Source organism: Nyctereutes procyonoides, unplaced genomic scaffold (assembly GCF_905146905.1).
Source record: "Nyctereutes procyonoides isolate TBG_1078 unplaced genomic scaffold, NYPRO_anot_genome, whole genome shotgun sequence".
Taxonomy (NCBI): Eukaryota; Metazoa; Chordata; class Mammalia; order Carnivora; family Canidae; genus Nyctereutes; species Nyctereutes procyonoides.
Genome location: NW_026575049.1, coordinates 61,888,863 through 61,912,686, shown reverse-complemented (window position 1 = coordinate 61,912,686; position 23,824 = coordinate 61,888,863). Strand labels below are relative to the sequence as shown.

The 23,824-nt window shown below is 36.5% G+C and overlaps 1 protein-coding gene across 2 annotated transcripts in view; it reads right to left on the bottom strand.

Moving 5' to 3' along the window:
• Positions 1–19,925, bottom strand: part of PAPOLG (poly(A) polymerase gamma) — a 29,140-nt gene extending 9,215 nt beyond the window's left edge. The window contains exons 1-13 of one of the 2 annotated variants that reach the window (XM_055328996.1): positions 19,688–19,925; positions 16,607–16,768; positions 14,866–14,932; positions 11,174–11,255; positions 10,863–10,972; positions 9,907–9,960; positions 8,013–8,124; positions 5,787–5,876; positions 3,200–3,338; positions 2,319–2,391; positions 1,439–1,559; positions 1,109–1,193; positions 673–726 (exon numbers count right to left, since the gene is read on the bottom strand). In XM_055328996.1, the coding sequence (XP_055184971.1) occupies positions 673–726; positions 1,109–1,193; positions 1,439–1,559; positions 2,319–2,391; positions 3,200–3,338; positions 5,787–5,876; positions 8,013–8,124; positions 9,907–9,960; positions 10,863–10,972; positions 11,174–11,255; positions 14,866–14,932; positions 16,607–16,768; positions 19,688–19,704 (1,166 nt within the window). In that variant the 5' untranslated portion in view covers positions 19,705–19,925. The remainder of the gene's footprint in view (positions 1–672; positions 727–1,108; positions 1,194–1,438; positions 1,560–2,318; positions 2,392–3,199; positions 3,339–5,786; positions 5,877–8,012; positions 8,125–9,906; positions 9,961–10,862; positions 10,973–11,173; positions 11,256–14,865; positions 14,933–16,606; positions 16,769–19,687) is intronic. The other variant, XM_055328997.1, reaches the window with a different exon arrangement.
• Positions 19,926–23,824: the final 3,899 nt, after the last annotated feature.

Genomic DNA, 23,824 nt, shown 5'->3' with positions numbered 1-23,824 from the left:
GCCATCCAAGCGCCCTGACAAATGAAATATTCTGTTTTAGTGGCAGGATTCTTTTCAGTGTCTCTTTACCAATAAAATAAGCATTAAACTTTTGAAGCAAAAATAAGACAGTATTGTGTTTCTCTTTCCCAGAGGTCAGATCTGAGAAAAGCATAACCATGTCTGGTGCCTAATTGTTTCTACCTGATAAGAGTTAGGGACGTCAACATACTACAGGCAAAGGGAATACATTTAGATTTACTCAAAGAATGCACTGCTCCTTGGCCAAAAATGCCTCTCTCTTAACTGTTGACAGAAGCTTTCGTGCCACTAATCCCCTAAATTAAAAGAATATAAAAAAAATGTCTTTTCATTCTAGTTTTGATGGGGAAACATGATGGCAAGGATGGAAAACTCAGTAAGAGGCTAGGTATCAGAATCATTTGAAGTGCCTCACAATTTTGCTTAAATCTGACCAAGAAGCGGCAAAAGGCAAAGAATATACATATATCTTTATTTTATGTTACTTCTAAATCTGAAACATTATTTTGACAGCAGTTCTTAACACTGGTCATGTACAACAGTCACCAATACAATTTAACAATTTTGGGGATAAAGTGTTTTGTAAATAGTAAAGCATCATAAAAATGTTATCACCTCAAAGTAAGTACAGAACTTGAATATCAGTCTTACCACTCCAGATGATTTTCTTCTGTTGATGCGCTGGCCGTCAATACAATATAATGTCTATGAAGAATTTTTAGCAACAATCAGGAGAAAAAAGAAAAGCCAGAAACATTGTTAGGGTCTACTTTTCCATCATTACTTTTTCTTTCTTTCTCCCAGTGAACAAAAGAACTAATGTAGGCACACAGATTATGAAAATTAGAACACGCTCTGATTTTCACAAAATTCTAGACCCTACAATTAAAAATCATTAAAATACAAAAACCACTAATATTGGGTTAGATACTACTAGAATATACAAATTCTTTCATTTAGGATTTCTGCTAACCTATTCTCTACCTCACTTGAGATTTAAGTGATAACAGTCACCCATCGTATATTAACTTTTTAAGTTTAACATTCTTCTTTACACACACACACAAAAATGCAAAATTTCAAATACCTATACTTTTGAAAAAAATTTGGTGGCTCAAGTAGTTTGGACCAGTCTGATTTTCCTTGAAGGATTTCATCTGTGACTGCGAGACCTAAATTAAAAACAAGAGAGACTGATGTTGAAAATTGGCTATTTTGTTATCAGCTCTTATATCACCCTACCCCAAAAACCTCTAACCCTATCAAACTCCTGAGTTAAAAAAGGTAAATTTGTTTCTCAGAACACAAAAATCAATTTCAAACAGAAATAACAGGCATAACCGCACTTTGGAATAAAACTGTTGTAAACCAAAAACTTGTGGGAATCATAGAGAAGGGAAAGGGCCAACAGGTTTACCTTGTTTGAATTCTTCTACCATTACTGTTCGAGTTGAGGTGGACACATTATACGTAGAATTCTGCTGTGGATAGGCAGGGGTGATTATGGGCATGAGATGATACCTATCTGATGGATTTACCTGTGAAATTAGAAGCAGAATAATTGATCTATTCTCCTATTTCAGTTGTCCTCACTTCATTTCCCCAAAAGTCTGAAGAAATGAAATATAAATTTAATACTACATTTCTTCAATTCTAAGAAGTACAGTTTTCCTCCCCTACTACATTTATTTCTGAAGTCAGGTATGTCTGATATTCAAAGGCAACTCTGTAAAAGTTTATTTTTCCTCTGAAACACTGTTAAACTGATGGTGTATCTTATAAATGGTCTTTTAGAACCAATAAATACAGTATCATAGCTGCAAAAAGCATTATTAATCAAATGGTTCTCAATGGTCTTTCTGCACTTACTCATCGAGGGGTAAGTTCCCCTAGGTAACTCAGAGGAATGAGCACTTACTCTACAAGCTGATTAAAATGCAAGGTAAGAGTTATGCTAGCTTAGAACCATGTGTCTGCTTTAAACTGCACTGCAAGGTAAATCTTTTATATACTTCAGCACTTTATTAGTAGTAACTAATTACTTGTAAGTTTTAAACAATGGATTATGACATTTTGGTTGATACGCCCACTCATCTACTTTATATGGGTGATTTTTAATGACATAATATTTGGATCAGAATTTGAGATACAAATCATCTGCACCAAAAAATACACCAGACAGAAAGAAAGAACTATAGCTATACAAAAGGAAGATGAGCAGGAATAAGATTAGAATAGGTTGCAATTTAGACTCATCCTTTTCCTAAAAGGTTTAATTTAAATAATAAGTCACATACCCGAGGATCCCAAACAGGCAAATTCAAATTGCTTTCTTCTGGTTGCTTCAGGAGCACAGGATTTGGCCATTCCCTAACATGAGTAAGGCAAATTAACTCACATAGGACCTCACTTCATATGAAATATTAATATCATCAGACTCTGTTTCAATTTTCATATAGCAAACACGGTAGATTGATACTTGGTATTGAAAAAAACAAAAGGGAAAGGAAGTATACAAAGGAAAAAGTTGCTTATTTTAAATGTGTTTTCTGAAAGGCAAATAACTGTTTTGCCAATTAAACTGTAGCTAATTAAATTCTGAATTTTCTAGGGGCACCTGGGTGCCAAGTGTCTGACTTTTGATTTTGGCTCAGGTCATGATGTCAGGGTTCTAAGATCGAGCCCCATGTCATGGTCCTTGCTGGGCAGGGAGCTTGCTTAAGATTCTCTCTCCCTCTGCCCCTCTAAAATAAATAGATAAATCTTTTAAAAACAAACAAAAAAGCCATCTGAGCTTTTCCCTTCCATTTTCATGGGTTTAACGGATAATTTAATAACAAAGAGATAAGTTTACTGAAAATACTCCTAATAAATCCATGTAGTAGCTATGATTATCACCTCCATTTTACATGAGACATTAACCTATACACAGCTAGTAATCAGAGCCAAATCTATTGTGACCATTCTCAAACCAAAAGGCAAGATTCACAGAACTCCTGAACCGCAGAAGAAAGCGCCATCTGGTGTCTTATTGTCTCAAATTTGAGGTCTTTGAACTTTTAACTTAAAAAGAATATAAGACAACAGAAAAAGTCTATCCATTTCTCTTAAACTGCCAAACAAATTTACATATAGGCAGAGGTCAGTAAATAGTGAAAATATGCATTTGAATACTTACCACTTGGAAAAAACTAAAAAGAACTTATGAACCAAAGTAGAAGCTGCTGCATTTGGATATAATTGGCAAGTTCTTGCAACTAGCATTGCCCAGGACACACCACCAAGGAATCCTAGCATGTTGGAATAAATTCCACGTCCTAGAAAATTAACATATTTGTTAATTATTGTTAGGATCTACTATCCATGACATTCAACTATAAGGAATAGGATAACTTAGTTCCTAAGATTACTGCTATCCATGACATTCAACTATAAGGAATAGGATAACTTAGTTCCTAAGATTACTGCTTAGCTATCCTTTCTCCTATGGAAATAACATTATACAATCAATAAGCAGACCTTATTTCCAGGCCCACAGTTTTATTAGTAACCCATAAACTGCATCTTCTTCCCCTACTTTGCCCTCCCAGACAGACATCTCAGTTCCCTGCCTCAGTTCTGACTGCCCACCTGGACTCTACTGATATAACATTGGAACTGCCCCTTTTTCAATAGTTTGGTTGAGAAACGGAAGGAAGGAGGAAAGAGATCTGGAGGGTCTCCAAGTAGGAAGAGCAAACATTTCATTAGTAATCATATTTATGGGCACTTTAAAAATCAAGTGTAAAGCTAGACTAACTTCAGTATTTTGCAGAATTTGGATACCTCTCCATAAAGTACAATACACCATTGATATTATTCATTTCTCTTAAATTGTTTCTTACAACAATCTATAAAAAGCATTACCGTATTTCATCAAATCTATTATGTCCTCAATTACATAATGCAGCATTATTTTATGTCCCACTAAGCAAGCAAGCAAAACAGATACAAAATGTCAATTTCAGATGTTAAATTGTAAAATATACATCTAAGAATTGACAAGACATTGAATTTAACTTAATCTATAAGGAAAGAAAAATTGTGATATTCCTTTCTTGCAAATTACTATATCCTGACTATACAAGATAAATGACTGAGCCCAAGGACAAATCCTATTTGCTTAAGATCTTTTCAGATGTGTACTTACAATATGGTAGCCACAAATCACATGTAGCATTTCTTTTTTTTTTTTTTTTTGTGGTAACAGCTTTATGGAGATATAATTCATATAGCATGAGATTCATCCACGTAAAATGTTAAAAATTAATGGCTTTTAGTATATTTACAGTTGTAACCATTACCATAATCGATTCTGGAACACTTTGATCACCCCAAAGAGAAACCTTTAAAAGTCACTCTCCCTCCTGTTTGTTCCCAATCCTCCTAGACCTATTCTTCTATCTTTATAGATTTGCCTATTCTGGCTATTTCATATAAATGGAATTTACCTCAGTCCTTTTTATTGCCAAGTAATATTCCACATTAATGGATATACTATCTTTTGTTTATCCATTCTTCGGTTTATAAACACATGGTTGTCTCCTTGACTATTAGGAGAATGCTATGAGTATGTGTGTACAATTTTTTTAGAAAAAATTTATTTACTTAAGAGAGAGAGAAACAATGTGTGGGGACAGAGCACAGGGAAAGGGAGAGAAGCGGACTCCCATTAAGCATGGAGCGCAAAGCAGGGCTTGATCCCATGACCAAGAGATCATGACCTATGCTAAAACCAAGAGTCAGACACTTAACTGAGCCACCCAGGTGCCCCATCTGTGTACAGATTTTTGTGTGGACTTATGCTTACTTCTCTGAGATACTCTTTAAACTGCAATTTAATTTTAGAATTCAGCTCCTCGGGTGTACATTTCAAGTGCTCAATGGCCACATGGTTACTTTTGGATAGCACAGATATGAAATATTTCCATCATCACAAAAATTTTACTGGAGAGTGCAGATTTAGAGTATGTAAAACCTGGTGCCAAAAGTACAGCACTACTTAACTGTAGCTACAAAGAATAGAAAATGTGCTATGTCAGCTTAGGATTGGGCCTTTTATGAACCATATCCTATGTATATATGTAAATGAGTTCCAGGCTTTATTAGAAAAGTGTTATTAGGTTAAAAATAAAAAAAACTTGAGGGGTGCCTGGGTGGCTCAGTTAGTTAAGCATCTGCCTTCGGCTCAGGTCATGATCTCAGGATCCTAGGATCAAGCCCTGCATCAAGCTCTGTTCAGTGGGCAGTTTGCTCACTGCACACCCTCTCTCAAATAAATAAAATCTTAAAAAAAAAAAAAAAGCGTTAAGTTGAAACTATCACTGTAGGCTCTTCATTTAATAAATTTCCAAATATCTACTATAAACTACACACTGCTGGTAATTGGGAGACAAAGATGAAAAAGATGGTCCTGCCCACAGAGAATAAGAAGAACAGTGAGGGTTTCACTCTTCCAGTTCTAACTCAGAAATTCTGACCGCCTGCCTAAAACCAAAGATAGGAAGTCAGGAGTTTTAAAGTTTTCAATCAAGGAAGGAGGAGGTAGTCACACATCAGAGCACCATAACCAGTGTACCTGAAAAAGAAACAGGATTCTCCAAAATCTACTAGACTTCAATCCCCAACAGTATCAACAGGCTCAGGAGTTTCCCTATGTGTTTCTATCATTAGCAACTGAAAATTGTAATTTTATAACGCAAGCATAGAAGATGTGGGATACTTACGTTTTGCCCATAATTTGACTGCTCTTAGAGTGAGTCTAAAAGTTTCTTTATTTGGCACTAAATGCAAAATTTCATCAGTAACTCTACATCCTGAAAAAGATAAAAACATTCATTTTTTTCATTATACAACAAAATCAGTTAATTGAGACACCCTTCTAATTTCAAATGCTAAAATTATCAAAGATAATAAAATGAGGGAGTTTATTTTCTCTATGTATTTGAAATTTAGCACATACAGAAGAAATCGCTTCGCTTTTAAAGAATCAAAAAGGGCACGGGTAATGTAATTCAATATTAAAATAAGAGATGGATCTGAGTATCTTTAGCTGTCGTCACCATTTGTCTTTACTGTGAATCAAATATCCAAACTTATAAAACTGTTATTGTTCTAACATAAACCTTATTTCACAAATACTGTAATTTACTGTTGCACTCAGAAAGTACAACAAAAATGCAGTGATTAAACAAAAGATGTATAAGCCAGTGGTTCTCAAAGTGCGGTCTGTGGGCCATTAGGAATTATTAGATTAACTTATTTTTCTTTCTAAAGTTTGTCAAACCTATTTTTATAACAACAGGCTTTGCCTCTTTACTGTGTTGACATCTGCACTACTGGTGCAAAAGCAGTGGTGGGTACAACTGCTTGTACCAAAGCTGTAGCAACACAACTAGTAAACAATTACCTTCACCACCATACATATGCAGTTAGAAAACAGAGAAGAAACCCAAGAAACCCGTGCAATGTCTAAACAAGTTTAAGGAAAGCTGAACTACCTGCTTTTTAAGGAACACCAGTTTTACTTAGAAGAATCCTAAAAAATGAACAAAGTGAGTCCCACACTTCAGGGAAAACAAATGACAAAACTTGTTACCAATAATAAAATTTGAGCGATCAAGTAAAAATTAGCATTTTGGACAACTAATATCTGCAACTGTGAGTCTGACAGTCTTTCAATATTTAAAGACTTTTCTGATGAGACTGGTGGTGATCTCAATGAACAGGATTTTTTTGGATATTTTATAATGAAATGTATGTTAATATTTTGAAGATCCAAATAACTTTGTGAACCAGTAATTTTCAAATAACCAAGGCATGATAGTATAAAATCATGTATGGGTACGACATCCATTCAAAGAACAAGACAGACTAATAGATTGTAATGTAAAAAGTTAACTAATATGGTTTTAGATTCAATATTCAAATTAATATTTAAAAAATCAATTTTACTCACCAATAAAAAGGAACAAACTATTGATATATGCTACAAACATGGATGAACCTCACAAACACTATGCTAAGTCAAAGAAGCCAGACACAAAATACCACATACCATATGATCCCATTTGTATAAAATGTCCAGAAAAGGCAAATTTATAGACAGAAAGTAGAATAGTGGTTGCTCAGGCTGGGGGTTGGAAAGGAGAATGACTGTAAATGTGCAAGAGGGATCTTTTGAAGATGATGAAAATGTTCTAAAACTTGGATTCTGGCATACAACTCTCTGAATATAGTAAAGACTACAGAATTGTATACCTAAAAAGGAAGAATTTTATGACATGTAATTATACCTCAATAAAGTTTTTGAAAAGAAAACAGATACTGTCACTGGTCAAGTTTTGGTGTCGTATCAAAGAAGATCTACAATTTTCTGAAAAGGTGGTTAAAATTCTCCACCTTTTTCCAATTACATATCTTTAAGAGGCCAGATTCTTCCTGTGCTTCAATCAAAACATCTTAAGAAATTCATTAAAAAAGTAGATAGGAGAATCTAGCTGTCTTCTATTAAGTCAAGTATTAACGAGATTTGCAAAAATGAAAAAAAAAAAAAACCAGTCTCACACAAAAAAGTATTTATATTCACTCAGAATGGGTTTATTATTTTGAAATGAGTATATTAAAATTTTCTGGTTTTACTTCTAATATGGTAAATATTGACAGATATAATCCACATAAATGGAAGATCTTTGGGGTCCTCAGTAAATTTTTAGAGTGCAAAGGGGTCCTGAGACCATTAAGTCTGCGCATTACTACAAACACCAACGTTTCAAATAAATGTATCTTTTAAAATGCCTAAATATGGTTAGATTACCTATATAAAGAAAATTACATCATTTTTAACTGAGTTAATCCAATCTCTTAAAAAGTCCATTAATAGTTCTGCAAAAAAGTTCTCTTTGTCTAATGGTTTTCAAGCAGATATCTGAGATTTCTTTTTAGAAGCTTACCATTTAGGCTGCGAATACACCTTATATCAAGGCTTCTCAGTCGAGAGTCGTCTCTTAGATCTAAATTATCTGATATGGTTTGTATTGCCAATCTTGCAAAGACTAGATCAATCTTTGGAAAGATGCAAAAAAAGAGAAAAATATTACTTTTTCTCCTTCTGGTCCATTCTCCCCCTCCCCACTCCCCCAACCTCAAAAGTACAAAGTTCTAATTATTAGTTTGGGAAGTTCTACCAAAACTTCAAAAAGCCTATGTAGGCAATTTCACATTGGAAAATCACCACAAAGTTTTGTGAGGGTAATTAAATTTGCAAATCAAGGGAAAGCATTTTAATTTTAGCATATATGCCAAGCATTAAAAAAAAAATCAAACTCTTATGAAAGAATTTCTAGATAATGATGGCAGATCCAACACACATTTACATTCACTCCCTCTTGAAACCCCAATAAGATACCAGCAAAATTTTATTTTGTTTTTTATTTAATTTTGTTTTTAAAGGCATAACCCATGAGGACAAAGGGAATAAAAGGAGACAACAGCAAAAACTATGGAAGCAGATGGATAAGTGGTAACAGACTCAGCCGATTTAAGAAAATAGAAATAAAAAATATTGTATCCAGGAAAGGACAGGAGGCTATAAATAAATACATATGTAAATAGAAAGGAACACTTAGAAAATAAAAACGTTATTCTTACAAATTAAAAATATGACAGTAGAAATGGAAAACAATAGGAAGCTTGGAAGATGAGAAAACCCCAAAAAGCAGAACATAAAGATGTGGCAGTCCAATATACAGGACGGAAAAAAAAAAATTAAGGCAGGAAATCCAGTAGAATTCAATACAATTTCCAAGAACGGAAGGACAGGAACTTCCAAAATAGAGGAGGACTACTTACTGACTGCCTAGCATATTTGATTGAAAGATACATACCAACGTACTTTACCATGAATCTTAAACATGAAGCCCAGGAAAAAAAAGATCATATTAAGTGTCCAAAGAGACACAACAGGTCACAAAGAATGAGCAATCAAAATGGCAACACACTTTTCAACACAGCATGGAAAGTAGAAGACAATGAAGTAAGGCCTTCAAAATTCTGAAATCTATTATTTCCTACCTAGAACTCTATACTCAGCCAAACTAGTAGTTTGGTGTGAGAACAAAATAAAGACATTTTTAAACATGGAGGATCTCAAAAATATGTTCTCTTTCTCAGGAAGCTAGTGGATAAGGGCCACTAAAATGACAGTAAGTCATAAAAAAAGAGAACTCTAGAGAGAAGCAAAAGGAAATCCCAGGATGATAAAGATGCCAGGATGCCAGCTATGTATCATTCATGGAGAACAACCGGTATGGCGGTATGGAATTGAACAGGTGAGAAGATTCAGATGTTTTTTTAAGATGATAATGACAGAACACCTGAGAAATCTAAATCTATTTAGAGAAGATTCAGACAGCTGAATCTACAGAGACTGACTTTGAATTAGTGTTAAGTATAAAAACCAAGCAGACAAATGCAAAACAACTCCCAAGAAACCAAATGCCACAAAGAACGATAATCTAGTACACTTTGTGCTCAGTTTTGAACATCACTTATAAAATAATGTAAACACTGAATATTGCTCCAATCAAAATAATAATAACACAATTATTTTGGATTATAGGAATGAAGAGTGTATATAAAAATCATGGGGGTAGGGATGGAAGCTGGTCCATTTTCCACAATGAGAAGTCAATAGATATAGGAGAAAGGTGAGGAATTAAAAAAAAAAAATATTTGGTTCTTTAAAATATGTCTTTGTCCGTCTGATTTAAAAAAAAAAAACAAAACTGAAAAAAGCCTTATGTATTAAATATCAGTTGCAAAGTCAGAAAAATATTTAACACTTACTTCAATTCCATCAAATTCAAATTTTATAACAGGTACAAAGGCATCTTCTACAGCCTACAGAAGAAGACAATAATTAGGACACAAAAGTAATCCTTTAACGGTATAATCCTTTTCTCTAGAGAAATAATGCCAATAATGTGAATACTTTTGCTAAAAGGTGAAAATATTGTTGGTCTCACATTCCAAGTAAGTAATCACTACTCTGTGATTGTGTTATTTAAGATACAGAAAATGTCATAATAGTATTTATATTCATCAGAAACTGACAGGCAGAACTACTACCATCTGGGTACCTACTATTTGTTGAGATTAAATTGAAAACTGATTATAAAAAGCACTAGTATTGCAAATTAAAATATAATCAGAGCTCATGATTAATCTAAAATATACAATAAATATAATTTGGATTTAGTAGAAAGGATGTCTTTCTGAGCTTTCCTTAATCCTCCAACCTAACAAATTCTGAACCTCTTTCTCCACTCCCAGATACCCAAATAATGCAGATACTTTCAGCCTATCCTTGCACTTCAGACGGTATTAAAGCTATCTGTTTAGTTCCCCTAATCCCTCCCTCCCATAAACTATGTCTTGTTCACTATCCTATTTCTGGGACTAAGGACAGTATAATAACAGCCATCATTTGATATGCATCAACCACTTATCAGATAATATAGTCAATTATCTCACTGATCCTCAGAAAAACCTTATAAAAAATTATCACTATATCTCCACCTTACGGCTTTGAGGAAACCAGGCTCAAAGACAATAATAGATAACTAAAAATCTAAGAGTTAATATGTGGTAGATTCTAGATTCAAACTCAGGTCTGTATAAAGCCCATGTTCTTAACCATCTGTTATTTTAATAAGATATAGCAAGTTCTTAAATATTTCAATAATCATAAGTCCTAGCTTTTGTTAATGATTTAAAAAGATTAAATACCAGAGGATACTTACTCTTAAGTTTCTAATGCCATCTTGATGTTTCAATTTTTCAAAAAAAGACTGAAAAAAATCAGATCTCTCCACATGTCTTGGAGCTACACAAAGTGCATCAATGTCAGCTCCTGCAAATCAAATTACTTCTAATTAAGAAGAGTATATTAAGTATGTATTATATTTTTCTTAAAGTATATACAAACATGTAGGTAAATGTTAACAATGATTAGCTCTGAATAGTGATATAATAAGATGGGTATTTTTTCTCCTGTACTTCTACTAATTATAATTAACAAATAAGAGCTTGTACAACACAGAAAAGCAGTTACCTTTGGTGTGTACTCCAAGCCGATAGGAGCCAAATGTGAAAATTTTACCACCAACAGTAGCCACAACAGAAGGTGGGAGATTCTAAAATTAAATTAAATGAAATCAAGTTAAATTAAACAAATGGCATTCATTTGTTCAAATTATTCAGCATAAAAATTGCCCAAATACTACTGATTTATACCATTTTTGTCAATTTTGGGAAATTGAGATTTCTGAAAGTACTTCAGAGCTCTCTGGGCTGCAGTTTGAAGTACTGAAAAGTATTCAGGAGGAAGACAAAACAAATTCATGCCTACTATACAAGGACACATCTCTCTCTTAAGAGACACATTTTTTATCACTTGATCCTGCTTGTCCCCTTTCAAATGCCTATCTTTGGCTCCATCATTCTGAAGTCACTAAAGAACTCTTAACTACCAAACTAATGCACTTTCAGTTCTTTATAGTATCATATACTTAACTCATAGCATTTTCCCATTAGTTTTTGTAACAAATATGCTTAATTTCTTGATTCTAGCTCTGTATCCATTCTGCAAGAAAGTGGTCATTCTTGATATGACCTTTTTATGAGAGGTAATCTAACATCTTTAATGAATTTTTTTAGACTGTACCAGAATTATAAGGCTACTCCTCTGCCTTTCTCTGGAGCCAGTTCTAACTTCCCATCAGGTATTTTCATTCAGACATTCTGATCCACTTCATTACCCATGCCTGAAACAAAATATTCTTCCTATGATAAACCAGGTATCCCTTCTGATTTCTCTCTTTCTGTTCCTTATTTTCCTTAATGCCTATACCTACAGATATTCTTCTTCTTGGCTTACTAATTCTTAGTTTATATCCTTCATATGTCACCTCCTTTCTATTCAACTACTATACCCTTTAATTCTAGGCTTTAATAGAATCTTAAGCTACCTTCTTGACCTTAGTCTTTTTTTTTTCTAGTTCTTGTACAAAATTCACTTGATATTCTTAATCTATTATATAACTCTTTTACTCCAAACTTGCTAATGCATTCTTTTCTGACTACTGAGGTAAGAATTCTTGGATCCTGGGAATCTCCACAATATGCTCTTATGGATCTTTTTTGCCTTGTCTCCTGATTTTCCCTTTTGAAGCTCCAACTGCCAACACATTACATAATCCAATCTCCTTTCCACTGCACTTGCCATTCTCCCTGCCTCATATGCCTGTCCATAAGTATGGCTCTCTGGGTATCTCATATGCCTGTCCATAAGTATGGCTCTCTGGGTATCTCATATGCCTGTCCTTAAGTATGGCTCTCTGGGTATCACCTATTTTTTCAAAGTTCAAGTTCCACCTTTTTTATTAAGCCTTCTCTGATGATCCCCCCTTCCATAACAAGGTCTTTTCCCTCTGTATTCCACTGCTATTATCTTTAACCTCTTTCATACTACATTTATTAATCTTTTTTCCCTGAATATATGTCCCGTTTCTTTAACTATATTTAAATTCCTTGAAAATGAGAGCTTTGTCCACTATTTCTCTTATTTTTTTTTATAATGGCCAGTGCAAGTTTCAAAGAATAATATCCTTTGATCAACTTGAAATTATCTGTGTAACAGCATATTATATTACTTCTTCTATTTAATGGGTGTTAATGTTTAAGACCACCATACATAATTTTAGAGCTACAAACAAGTCAGTAAATATACTGATTAATATGAATCCAAATGAAAGATAGGACCTTTAGCTTACCTTCCTACTTTATGAGTTTACTTTCCTACTTTGAAAAGCAAGACTCTTAAAGATTATGAGAAAGTGATACAATGAATCAAAGTAAAATATTTTCATCACAAATCACAGTATTTAACTAAAATGATGTTTGGGTTCTAGATGGTTTATAGCTTAAATATCCCAATTGTGTGGAATAATCACATGATCTTTTTTTTAATTTTTTATTTATTTATGATAGTCACACAGAAAGAGAGAGAGGCAGAGACACAGGCAGAGGGAGAAGCAGGCTCCATGCATCGGGAGCCCCACATGGGATTTGATCCCGGGTCTCCAGGATCGCGCCCTGGGCCAAAGGCAGGCGCTAAACCACTGCGCCACCCAGGGATCCCAATCACATGATCCTTGATCTAACTCAAATCCTTCTGATATTTTCCAGACTAAAATATGCATAAATAAAAGGGATAGTTGAAGAAAATGAAAAAAAAAAAGACACTTTATCCACACAGATGTCAAAGCCAATTAAAAAATTTTTTATAATTAGATATTTTATTCATTTTGTTTAAAAAAATAAAGCCAAATTATGGCAAATCCTTAATTTTTATGTCTAGAAATTAAATGTAAGCCAGTGATTGCTTTTCACAGATTAAAGTACTGACATGAGTAAAATGGCAGAAAAAGCAATTTAATAAAAACAAACCAAACAAACCACCTTTTGTCTTTCAAACAGAATAAATGCAAAGAAACCATGAAGAAAATTAGTACATCTCTCAACAAATTAATATAGCCTCTTTCATGAATAACAACAATTTATCTCAAATGCATTCTAGAATAGGGATAGAAACAAAGACCCTGGCACAACCATGATAGTTGACATAAAGACCATATATACTAAGTCATAAAGCTTGTTACTAAGATTTTAAAATAATTCTAGCAAATTGAATATTTGGTTTGCACACCTGTAACAATTATGGGTTGATTAGAGAGGGACAACAGATTCTTTTAACATTTATTTAATGCCTGAGCTCTGTCCTGAGATTATGCAGGTGACCAAGACAGGTCTTTTTCTCACAGAGCTGATCACTAAGTAGCAGAAAAACAAACATGATTTTTTTTTTTGTTACGCATGACTAAGCTCAGAATTCAACTTATCTGAAAATCTCAACTACAGATAACCCTGCTGAGAGCTCAGAAATGAGTCACATAGCTGTTTGGCAGCAAAAGTAAACAACATAAAAACCATTTATTTAAACTCGATGACTGCAGATTTAGCAGAGTCCCTCATGACTTTATTCTGAGTCCATTGTTTCAAAGACCCAATATTAAACATGTACCTTAGGTACAGAAAAAAATACTAGAACTTGCAAAAGAAAGAATTCTAACAGGTGTTTATCTAATTTCTAAATCCAGGCAGATTAAGGAGCAGAAAGAGTTTACAAAGAGACAAACTGACTGCTGTGAGATAGTAACTTTCAACTGACCGTTGTTAAGGAAAAGATGGGAAAACTATAAAAATTATAAAAAACAAACAAAAACTTAAAATACAATACTTTGGGCCACTCAGTGAAGGGGCCAATAGTATCATCCAGATACACATACCCCACTTCAGTTTAGTACAGCCAATAAGATAATATTCAGTGATGATTCTCAAATGAAAGAAAATTCGATTACATTCAAAATAAGAAAGCAGGCCCAACGTTGCCCGATCTGATATTTCACAAGATGTCTGAAATCTGGCTTTTAAAGTAAAATCCCTTGATATTTAAATTTTGGTCCACTATGTGTAATTCAAACAGGAAATCTATGTAGAATTGTAGCTAGATGCTGCTGTAAATTCTCATTTATTTCATTATCATTATTTAGGGACTCAACTGTCTAGATCAATTCATCACCAATATATCAAAAAGCTTATTTCAGATTATTCTCAATTCCTCCAAGTTATTACCAGGACTAATGATCAGGACACAATGAAACTGAATTCAATGTAGAATCTTACCTTACTCTCACTGACATCAGAAATCCATTCTTTTACTAAATTGTTCAATTTGCCAAGAACAACAAGCCTATAATAAAAAATAACACGCTTTAGATTAAAACCGAGAAAACCTCAAAACAGTATTAAAAAAAGTAGTTAAACATATAGGCTGGGACGCCTGGGTGGCTCAGGGGTTGAGTGTCTGCCTTCAGTTCGGGGTGTGATCTGGAGTCCCGGGAGCGAGTCCCACATCTGGCTCCCTGCAGGGAGCCTGCTTCTCCCTCTGCCGATGTGTCTGCTTCTGTGTCTCTCTCATGAATAAATAAATAAAATCTTTTAAACAAAAAACAACAACAAAAATACCCCATATAAGCAGAACCTTTACATTGATGCCAGAGTAAAAGCACATTTATACCAGAGCTAATGCTGTCACATCTGTTGATACATGGCACGTGTCTTTGGCACTCTTAAGTCCCTAAGACTTCCAAAGAAATGATAAATGTGATGATAGTGTTTTGGTCTTTGAGCTATTCTCAAAATTTAAAAAACCTAATAAAAAATCAAAATTACCTTCAATAAGTCTATGGAGCCTAAATGAACTGTCAACTTTCTTTGCCTTACTATAGAATAAAAATCAATTCAACATGGTGATAGAGGTTAACATTCTCTCATTGACAGTCGTAGATCATTGGATAATTAAAATGGGTAAATTAAATATTGGTTAATTTGTATGAAACATTACTTAATAACAGCAATTTGATATTAAACCAAACTTTCGACCAATAGCATATCCAAATCCACATTGAAGGGAAAAAAAAAAAAAAGAGAGAAGTAGAGTTTAGACATCTCAAAAATAACATGTGAAAAATGGAATTCCTGAGATGTCCAAACTTGATTCTCCCTCAGCCTTTTCTGGGTTTTGAGGTGCTAAGATCCAAAACCTTGGCATCATCCTTAACCTCTCTCTCTCATACACATTCCAGTCATTAAACAACCCTACCTTTTAAAATGTATCAAAAATTCTACTACTTCTTATCACCTCCACTATCACCCCCCTTAGTTTAACCCACCATCCTTTCCTCCCTGGGTTCTTACAGAACAGCCTCTTAACCAGTTTCCTAACTTGTGCCCTTGATCCCTCTTTAGACTATTCTCAATATAGCAACCAAAGTGACTGTGTTAAAACATCAGTAAACCCGCTCAATCTTCTGCTTGAAAACCTTATGGCTTCCAATTTCACTTGAAGGCCAAAACTTATATTGACTTAGAAGGTCCTAAGTGACCTAGCTCTCCAAGCAATTTCCCACCTCACCTTCTATAAGCTTATATTCACCTGCTTACTACTCACTCTGCTTTGGACACCAGGTTACCTTACTATGTATTCCTTATTAAATACACATTCCCACCTCAAACCTTCTGCCTAGAATGTTCTTCCCTCAAATATCTACATAGTTCCCTCTCTCACTTTCAAATTTTCCCTCAAATGTCAATAAGGCCTTCCTGACAACCTCCACTTCTAGCTTCATTTTTTTCAGCAGCATCTCTCATCTGTAACATTGTCTTTATTTCACTTATTTGGCTAATTGTTAGTCTCCTTCCCGAAGTTCCACCTAAAATGTAAGTTCTAGCAGGGCCAAAATTTCTCTTCATTTTGTAATTTTTGTATCCCTACGCAGGGTCATGATAGGTACTTGATATATATTTGCAGAATTAATGATTAAATAATATACTGCAAAATATATTGCATTTTTAAATGGCATACCTGTGGTTCAATTCTTCCTCATCTTCAAACACTCCAAATGGTTTCATGGCATCAATTAATTTCTGTGTATAAATATGATCAATTTCTTTAGGACATGCCAAACTAATTGGAGAAGTGATTCCATAATGCTTTTGTTGACGCTGGCTGTCCAGCATGGTGTTTCTGTTCAAGAAAAATGAAAAAGAAAAAAATTAAAGTATAATATCATAGTGATACACTGAATCTCTCAATCCACTCACTATTATTAGCTACCTTAAAAGTTTACTTAGTACTAACAGTTTGGACAGGCACTTTATTTTTAAGGGGGGAAGGGGGCATTTTGTGTTTATTTTGATGAATGGCTATTCATACTGCCTCCAGCTTTCTTGGTTAGGATGTCTTTTCAAGCCAAAAGCAGCATGTGTTGGCACCAGGACAACTGTGCCAGCACCACTTAGCTCAAATGCAAAAACTCTGAATGGGAGCTGGGCCAGGGCCACCTCCACTACACCCTGTGAACTTAAGTCAAGTACCATCTATATTCAGTCTTTGAAAAGCAGTCAGCCACTTGAAAGAAAGCTCTAAGAACAATATTTCTTCCCCCCTCAGGAAAGAAACAAAAACATCCCATTAAAAGGTCCTTGTGAGATATCCCGGCTTTTAAAAAGAAATCACAACTAGATTTGCCCTTGAGGAACCAACAGTAACATCCTTTGTTAAAATGTGAATTTTACAGTCCTAAATTTTGTGACTCTAGTTAATTGTTCTCTTCATTTAGATTAGTAATAAGACCATTTTTACACTAAATAATTATCGAATTCTTTACACTTTTATAGACAGAATACAACCCAACCTCCAAAAGCTATCCTAGCTATCAGGAAATTATAGTCTTGAATAAAGTACAACTGAATTCCTCAGTTTGGATTTCAATAATTTCAAAAGAAATTTTGGGACCAATATGGGTTGGTAAAACTTTATTCTGCTAACAAAGTAAAAATAAATATATACAATAACCAACTAACCCTCCCATCTATCTTCATCACTCGATGCTAAGGCCCATTAACAACAGTAAGAATGTAATCTCAAAATATAAAAGAACAGTTTTTTAAATGAATAAATCAGCCTTGTAAACAATAACACAAAAATACAGTAGTGATTGTTTTTGAATTTTAATTGGTCAAAACACTGATTTATCACTACTAAGTTCTTATAGGAAGGCATGCTCTTTAGCTAAAGATTTCATTAGGTAGGTAGGGAGCATCAAATGAAAGATAAAATAGCCTATATATCATCTGAAATAATTCAAAGAAACAAAAGAGAAACACCAATACCAGCGACTTTAATTTCTTTCTGGTATTAATTTTTCTGTGGAACAAACAAAATTTCAATTAGTTATTTCAAATAACTTCTTTTTAAAGATTTAGCTTTTTACCTCTAAGAGAGCTAGAGAGGTATTTTGGTATTGTCTATGTGTGTTTAAATGTATATGGTAAATGGATGGGACAGGCTGATCATACATGATCATTCAATTAATTTCAACAATAACCCTTAGAGGTAGATACTGAGTAAGTGCCATTTTACAGGTAAGACCCGAGATCCAAGAGATAGGAAGAGCCAGAATCTGAACTCCAGTACCCAAGATCTTTCCACCACTCCATTCTCCCTTCAACAAATACCTCTGTTCTGACACTGTCGTCTTGGGTCCTCATTTCTTATCTATATATTAAGGTCCCTACTAGCACTAAAATTCCAAATCTACGGTTCTGAATCTCCCTCATCTGGAGAGGGAGGAGGGGGAAAAAATCGCAAAAGAATTCCACATTCCCTTCAACTCATCAATTTCACTTATAACTAAACACCCTAGAAAAATCCTAGTACAAGTGTACAAGGAAACATGTACAAGACTGTTCACTACCACAGGGTCACATTAGACACTCAGGAAACAACCTCAAAGAGTCACTGACAGGAAAGGGACTAAACTAGGGTGTATTCCCTACGCTGGAATACAGGAGTTAATGTGAATTAATGGGACTTGAAAATATTAATATGGACAAAGTTCAAAGATACTATGTTGCACTAAAGAAGTTGCAAAATGACAAGTAGGACACTAGTCACACAAAGCTTAAAAACAAGTAAAACAATGCCAGTTATTATGTATGGACACTTACAGATGTTGTAATAGCATTAAAAAAAAAAAAAAACCACGCAGCCTTAAACATCAAATTCAGGATTGTGAGGAAGTCTGGGGGAGGGGGGGGGAACAGAACAAGAAGGTAGGAGAATCCTTCAGACATTATCTGTAATGCATGATTTCTTTTAAATAAAGATATGTATGTGTACACTGCGCCCCCCCCCCCAAAACAAAACAAAACCACAAAATTCTTCTATGCTTTGGGAGAGATGGATGGAGAGTACACACATGATGCTTTGGCTTATTCTCTGCGTTTTCCTGTTTAAAATTATTTCCAAAACGTTAGGAGCTACAACAACATCTTGCCAAGCACCGACACCCTTCCTGACTTATCAAAGTGTGAGCAGGAGGTACATGCGGAACGGTGGATGTAGACGGTGGGGTAGGTGGGGGAGGGCGGAAACATCATTGCCTTTATTTAAAAAAAAGAAGAAGAAGAAGAAAGAAAGAAAGAAAGGAAAAAAAAAAAAAAAAAGCATGGGCTGGGATAGGTCATTCACTCCTGAAGACCAGGAGACAGCCGGTCGGGAGGGAGGAGGGGGAGGGAGGCAGGGGGATGGTATTTGCGCCAATGCAGACAGGAGAGGAGACGGGCTCAGACGGTGCTGGGGGCAGAGGAGTGACCGACAATTTCTCCCCACGGACACTCGCGCCTCTGCCGCCGCTCGCTTGTCTGGGTGTGTGTGGGGGGGCGGGGAGCCCTCGGAGGCGGGACAGGCCGGGGGGAGAGGGGGGCTCGGGAGTCCCCGAGCCCGGGTGCAGGGGTGTCCAGGTGAGCCGCCGGGTGCAGGGGAGGTGCCCTTGCCGACCTGGGCGCCAGGGGCAGGGAACGGACACCGGGTCCCGGGCCCACCACCCCAGCCCACCCCTCTCCGCCTCTCCCCCAACCGCCGCCCCCCACCACCACTTACGCAGACATCTCTTTCATCGCTTCCTGCGTCTCCCCCTCACCGGCCAGTATCTTTCCCTCTGGAGTCAAGTTCTTGCTCTTCCCTTCTCCTCCTGTCGACTTCCCTCCGGGTCGCTTGTAGCTCGCTGCTCGCTCACTTTCTCACTTACTACGGCCGAGGCATCCAACCGAGTAGTGAAAACACCACAAAACCGGCTCTATTTATGACAATACAGCGCGGCCGACGCCAATATGGCGCCGCTTCCCAGCCTGCCCCTCGCCCGCCGTGGCCCCGCCCCCGAGGCCTGGCCCCGCCCTCGGCCCCGCCCCCTGCTCGGTGGGGTCCCGGGAGGCTTCGGTGGCCCCGCCCACAGGGGGCGGGGCGCAGGCTCCTGGCTGCAAAAGCCGCTCGGAAGGAGAGTTCTGTCCCCTTCTTTGTCCGTGGGACTGTCGATGCGGGCAAACCACTTGGAAGATAATTTGGAACATATTTTCCTAGTTTCGCTGATGAAAGACTGTATTTTTAAAAAGATCGCTGCCTTGCCTTGCAAATACTAGTTGAACTCTACCGTTATCCTACATCTTTTAATTAGTCATCATCATACGTAATCAGTCCGCTCGTGGAGGAGGTTTGGTCGTCAGAGGGTCACACCGAGGAACGTGTGACTTTACAATTATCTCAGGGAAAAGCAGGCTTGCAAAGTGGAGGCTAATCTGTTCACTGCATCTCTACCTCCCCCTGATTTATGACATTCGGGCAGTTGGGGGAGGTGAGGGGTTGAAAGGAGAATCGCTTAAGCAGTTTGCAATAGGGGGAAAAATCCAAGAAATAGCTTAATACGCTAAATCATTCCAAGGAAAAGGAGAAGCTACTTTTCCTCGGAATGTGACCCAGAGTCATAGGAAATAGAGGCGATTACTTATAAAATTATTCATTCATTCAAAAATATTTTTTGGAAACCAAGCACTGTTAGGCACCAGTGGCTTAATGGTGCATAAAACCAGATGTATTCTTTAACCTTGATGAAGTTTAGAGTTTAGTGAGGAAACAGTCAAATATAAGTGATATTTTTCTGTGGTAGAACTAAAAGCACCTACTGTGTGTCAGGCACTAGAGATGCTTAATTCCTCCCCTTCGGAGTTCACAGTCTAGTGGAGGAGGACAAACAGGTACAGAAATCACTGAAATATAGGTGGGGCCAGGGGATTTAGGGAGGATTAACGAGAGCTACCTCTTGGAAGATAGATCTAAAGGTTTGATTAGATTTAGGTAAAATAACATCAGGCTGTAAGTCACATTATGAAGCTCTGGTTATCCCATCACTGGTGCTATTAAGATTGACCACTGGGTTTATATATTGACAGTCATCTTGGAACTAATTAGTAATCTGTGGGGTGATAACTTTGGCACTAGGTGGATATCTAGCTGTCTATCAGCCTTTCACTTAGTGGTTTCAGCATCTGTTGATATTCTTGGTTCAATGATTTCCTTAGGCGTTGCAAATTGTGATTTTTTTCCCAATTCTGTCTACATTTATAGCTGGCATTTTTCTGGAAAGACAAGCTTTTCTTCATTGAGACTATTAGATTATTCTGCAATGCGATTCCTACTGCAAAGGAAAAATATTCCTTTCCCTTTTAGAGTTAAGAACTTGGTATAATGACCACTTTAAAAGAAGTTCTCATTTATTTGCTCACTTATTTCATTCCTCTTATTTTTTGAGTATCATATGGACTCATTTTTCTAATATAGTTAGCATGCTTCAATTACAATCATGGTTCTTTTAATGCTAAAATTGTTCCAACTTTGGCCAGTGGGTTTCTCTGTCAAGCTGGTTCCTCTGCTAGTATTAAAATTTTTTTTGAAGATTTCATTTATTTATTCATAAGAGACATGGGGGAGAGAGAGAGAGAAAGAGAGAGAGAGGCTGAGACACAGGCAGAGGGAAAAGCAGGCTCCGTGCAGGAAGCCGGATGTGGGACTCGATCCCAGGACTCCAGGATCACGCCCCGGGCCGAAGGCAGGTGCCAAACCACTGAGCCACTCAGGGATCCCCTAAAATTTTTTAAAATCAATATAAGTTGGAAAGTGTTGTTTCTTTGCAGTTTTAACTGACATATCCATGATCAGTGGTATTTCACCAGCCCTTTATATTTCTCACTCAATGGATTCATATGTTTTGTCCATTTTCCTTGTGGTATAACGGTATTTACACCAATGATCAAGACTCACCCCTGCAGATGAAATGTTCTCAGGGCTTACTGCCTGTCTTTTTCAGCTGCAACCTCCCTCTGTTTGAGTTTTTCCTCCTGATTGTCTCTTGGTCTAGAATGAGTCTTGAAATAGCTTATTCAGAAAGGAGGTACATTTTCCTAGTTCTGGCATATTTGAAAACATGTCCTTCAAAGTTTGGTAGATGGTGCTTCATTGTTACCTGATGAGTCTTAAACACTTGTAAAATTCTTATTTTTGAAGTTTAAAAATTCTGTCCAGATAGGCCTTTGTATGACCGTCTTTTCCCTAGAATGTGTCTAGAACATAATAAACATTAAAAAAAATTTCTGAGTACTTTTTAAAAGATTAGATTAAGTCCTTTTTTTTTCTTTAAAAACTGCTTCTGTTCCATCCATCAGTCAGCTCTTTTTTTGTTTGTTTGTTCAGGTAAACAGAATTGCAACTTGGGAGAATGTTAAAATGTCCATACAAGTAATTCGGGGGGGGAAATCTTTATTTTATTTTTAAAGATCTTATTTATTTGAGAGAGTATCATATGGACATGCTGTCTCTAGAGCATGAGCAGGGGGAGGGCCAGAGAAAGAAGCAGCTTCCCTCGGAGCAGTGAGCTGGATGTAGGACTCAATCCAAGAACCCTGGGAACCTGAGCTGGTCAGCTTAACCGACTGAGCTACCCAGGTGCCCCCAAAAAAACCCATCTTTAAAAGTTATCATTTTAAACCTATATAGAACAAGTAGGGCATATCTGTCTTGCTCACCAGCTCATCTTCAGAACTTAACATAAGTGTTTAATATTTTTTGAAGAAATTGATTTCTAATATTATTCTCCTTTGTCTTTTTTCATCTCATCATCTCTTCATCTTTTTGTCCCAATTGGTAGACAATCTCCACTTTGCCTTCTTCCTCTAACTTAAAATTCTGATGTGTCTGAATGTTATGTAACTATTCCGTTAGAAACTTTTCATCTCTGAACAACTTTATTAACTCAAAAGAATTTCCTTTTTTTAAAGGATTTTATTTATTTATTCATGAAAGAGAGAGAGAGAGGCAGAGACATAGGCAGAGGGAGAAGTAGGCTCCTTGCAGGAAGCCCGATGTGGGACTCAATCCCCAGACTGGAATCACGCCCTGAGCCAAAGGCAGAAAGTCAACTGCTGAGCCACCGAGGGGTCCCACTCAAAAGAATTGCCTTTACCTGGCAGATTGTCATAGCAGAGTATTGTTCATATTGGTCATTAGCAGGTTATGACTAACACCTTGAGTATGGTCCTTCAGGCAGGATCATCCCAAAATGACCTTGGAGGCTGATGCTGAGGTTGCCCACGTAATGTGAGAGAAGGGACCAGGGTCTGTCCTTCTACCAGCAGGAGCAGCTGGTCCACACTTAGCTTCCCAGGAGGGCTTTCTACCCCTTGCAAAAGGGGATGCAACTTTTTAAGGGCCCCTGAGATCCCAGGTGTTGGGCAGCTGTCACCTAACCTCAGTCACCCTGGTTCTAAATAATTTCTTTGTCCACATTCTGATAAGGCTGCTTTCTCACGAGTTTACTCTGAGAAGATATCATCTTGGTGTACATGTTTCTCCACTGGAACACACGCAGCACCTAGCCATAGCATCCCTCTTTCTGGGATGTTTGGAAGATCTTAGACTCTGCCATCTTCTCTTTCTGACTCTTGGCTTGCAATCTCCCCCATTAAGGCCTGTTCCGTAACTGAAGCTTAATGACCATATGGAATTCACCCTAAGTTTTGTTGCTTGATAGGCAGTGACCATGCAGGGACTCCCTACCCACTTTGAACAACAACAACACAATAATAAAATAAACTATGTGGTTGAATATGCTCTCAATGAATTCATATCCAGTTCTGTTCAGTTGATTTGGAACAAATAGGAGTTGGCAGGTGTCAGAAATTGATACGGGTC